Here is a 3,528-nt window from a genome sequence, read left to right as displayed (position 1 = left end):
AATAGTTATTATTTCCAAGCGTTATTTACTTTCCAAAATAAATTTAAAATATACAAAATTAATTATATATATACACTCATATCTCCAACAATATTTGCGTTTTGAATACTAGAAAAACGGAGTCAATTAACAGAGCAACAAATTTCAGTTATATATATAATTTATTTTGGAGATATGAGTGTATATATATAATTAATTATATATATACACTCATATCTCCAATTTTGCTTCAATTTCAGTTAATTTTGCCTCAAATCGGTTGAATTAAACCCTTTTCTTTTCAATTTATTTTCAGTTTTATACCAAAAATTGGTGGAATTAAGCTAAAATTTACTGTTTTTGTAGCTGCAAAAAGGGATTTTAGGGTCAGAAAAAGCAGAAAAGAAGTGATTTTATGTCGGCAAGCTTATTGAAGCTCTGGATTTCTTTTGCTCTGTTTTTCTGCTGGTTTATTCAGCAGAGTTTGATGCGTTTGAAGCCAAAAAGGTAAACAAATATTGTGATTATTTCGTCATAATCTGTTTTTCTTTATGTTTTGTTGTTCAGATCTTTAAGATTTGTGTTTATTTCACAGGAATTGTTCTGGATTTGGGTTTTTTTGGCCGTTTGGTTACAGAGCATCCCCTGTTTTCCCCTGTTTCTAAATATTTTATAAATTTTTCCGGTGAAAAATGCCGGAAAATCAAGAAACCGTTTCCGGCAAGAAACCCAGAAGGAGGAGAAAGATAACAAACGAAACCAATAATATTATGAGAACTGTTAGGATCTTCTGTCATGATCCGGATATGACAGATTCGTCAGATGATGATGGGCCTAATGGGCCCGTTAGACCCAATAGGCCCAAGAGTAAGACGATTGTTCGGGAAATCAAGATTCCGATGATCACTCCGGGGACCGGTTCATGTCAAGATAGCAGCATTAGTCAGAAGAATTCGTTAAAACCGAAAAAGGGTTTCAGGCGACCGGCGAGTCAACCCCGGATAACATCCGGGTCGAAGTACCGCGGTGTCCGGCTCAGGGAGTCGGGGAACTGGGCCGCGGAGATCCGCGACCCGTTTAAGAAAATGCGGGTTTGGCTCGGGACGTTTAGGACTCCGGAAGAGGCTTCTCAAGCTTATGAAGTAAAGAAACTCGAGTTTGAAAGAATGGCGGAATCGTTAGGGATTCCGCCTAACAAAGTGAAAAAACCGGCTTCTGATGAGAAGAAGCCGGTTGTTTCGGAGGAATCTGTTGGGTTAATCGCGCACGCGTCACCGTCGTCTGTTCTTGAAAGGGAATCAAGAATCTTTATTAATGATAACAAAAAGATGGAACCTTTTATCGACGAGTCGCTAGATGTGTTGTCGGATATCGGGGTTCTTGAACCGGTGGACGAGGGTTTGTCACTAGCCGAAATGAGTAATGATTTGGACCTCGGGTTGGAACTTGGGGCGCAGTTTCTCGACAGTTTAGTGCCACCATTAGACGGGTTCGGGTGCATTGATGATTTCCCGCTTTGTGGGCTCGGTGATGGGCCGAGTGATTTGCCCGATTGGGATTTTGGCGAGTTGAACAACGAAGAACTTGCTTGGATCAACACGTTAAGATTTGACGACCCGTTAAACTGCGATCAGCTCCGCAGTTGTCGATGAGTTTTGCAGCTAGTAATTAACTATTTAATTGGTAATTATTATTATTAATTATTATTATTATTAATTTATATTAAGCAGTTTTAGCGTCTAATAGTTTTGGAGAGGATTCTAATTTAAGGACAGAAAATGGTTAATTTTTTTGTTTAAATTAGAGAGATTTCTGGTAATTTTGATTAAAAATTGATGTTCTGGTTGTTTGTTTTTGTGGGGTTGTGTTTTGTTTGAAAGTGTACTGTTATTGATGCACAAGGTACAAGTGTTTTGTTGGTGTGATAGCAACTCAAAAGATGTTGCTGGGAATCCCAACTGTCTATTCATGGTAAGTAGTATAATGTGCTATAAATTCTATTCCTAGTGCAATAAAGTGGGGAGACTAAATGTCAACAATTTAATTAAAAAAAGTTTAAATAGTCAAATCATTTATTTATAAATGAATGTTGTTTCATAATTTTTTTTTTAATAATTCGTACGGTTTATAGTCATCAAGGGACAAGGTTTGTTGCGGTGTTGGTAAGCTGCTTTTTAAGAGATTAAGGGTTCAAATCCGGTAAGACAAATATATAACATTAGTTAGTTGGTTTGGCGTTTGAAAAGAAAATAAATTGGTATATTCTATAAAAGACACAAGGAGTAATAATTTTGAAACAGTTGTGGTAAAGTATACTATTTTGGATGGTTGGTTTTATTTTAAAAGTTTCAAGTTATTTTTAGTAGTTTATGTTTTAAAGCTTAGATTTTCAAATCAAGGCTAAAGTTCAGATGTTTTCTGGTGGTTGGAGTTGAAATAATTTTATAAACTTTTCTGTAGTTAAAATATTTTTATAAATATTTTTGAAACATATACATAATCTCGTTAAGATCTTATTTTTCTAAAATCGTAACTACCCTTTTCATCCTAAACAGTTTACCTTTTGATTGTTCACATTTGCAAATTAATGAGCATCATTAGGGCACACGGGGCGGATACGTTATTTACCGTGATACAATAGTATCACTCGTGGAATACCGCCGCCTCCATGTTTATCACGAGTTATAGGAATAACTCGTTGAATGTATAACGCGTTGAACTTGATCAAATGAATGTGTGTTACTTGTACATTGGGTATTAATACTTGTACATTGGAATCTCATCACTAGTGATACCATCCCCCCTACATTTCTATCACTAGTGATAGAATATTGGGTGATGACATGACATGATTTGATTGGATAGTGGGAGTGATAGAAATCCATCACTAGTGACCACCCCTCCTCCCCTTAGTAAAGTAAAATTTTTGCTAATAATTTCATCTCCATTACAAACGTAAGATAAAATTTATAATTCGGTTATGGCTGACACACAAGGCTATATATTTATGACAAATGTGAATTATGAAAATTACATAACGAATAACAAAAAGTAGTGAGAGGGGAAGACATTAACTACATAGCAATTTTACTCATCACATTAAAAACAATAGATTTTTAATGACATTTTTGACATTTTTACAGTCCACAAGTATTATTACATGTTATATATAGAAATTTTTATTGGTAGACAATAAATGAAAACGGAGGCCCCTCTTGAGTGTGATATCTACCATGAAATGTGTAAGGTAGCTGTGATGCAATTGGTGAAAAACCTAAATCACATGGTTAATGAGGTATCTCGGTCAAATTTGTTTGCTTCCCCACATGGCAAATAACTAAATATTATTCTCCTTCATGTTTATATTTCTTTCAAATTTTATAGAAATTTTTTACGGTGGTTTATCTATAGCTAAATATTAAAAGAAATGGTTTACTCGAGTCAAACCGGGTCACATACTAAAAAAATTAAACCTAACTAATTTCTAAATACATAATAAAAATTCATCAATCTTCACGAGAAATACATAATGGAATTACAATATATTTA

At 34.6% G+C, this 3,528-nt stretch overlaps 1 protein-coding gene across 1 annotated transcript; it reads left to right on the top strand.

The window, feature by feature from the left end:
- The first annotated feature begins 275 nt into the window (after positions 1–275).
- Positions 276–1,779, top strand: LOC110924190 (ethylene-responsive transcription factor ERF073). The gene is made up of 2 exons (XM_022168227.2): positions 276–486; positions 575–1,779. The coding sequence occupies exon 2, from the start codon at positions 672–674 to the stop codon at positions 1,629–1,631; it is 960 nt and encodes a 319-aa protein (XP_022023919.1). The 5' UTR covers positions 276–486; positions 575–671; the 3' UTR covers positions 1,632–1,779.
- The last annotated feature ends 1,749 nt before the right edge of the window (positions 1,780–3,528 follow it).

The sequence above is a fragment of the Helianthus annuus genome, chromosome 17, assembly GCF_002127325.2.
Source record: "Helianthus annuus cultivar XRQ/B chromosome 17, HanXRQr2.0-SUNRISE, whole genome shotgun sequence".
Taxonomy (NCBI): Eukaryota; Viridiplantae; Streptophyta; class Magnoliopsida; order Asterales; family Asteraceae; genus Helianthus; species Helianthus annuus.
The sequence above is the reverse complement of the archived record's forward strand: the minus strand, read 5'-3'. Positions and strand labels throughout refer to the sequence as shown.

Bases quoted from the DNA above. Each gene is read 5' to 3' on its own strand.
- LOC110924190 (XM_022168227.2), top strand. From the start codon at position 672: ATGCCGGAAAATCAAGAAACCGTTTCCGGCAAGAAACCCAGAAGGAGG.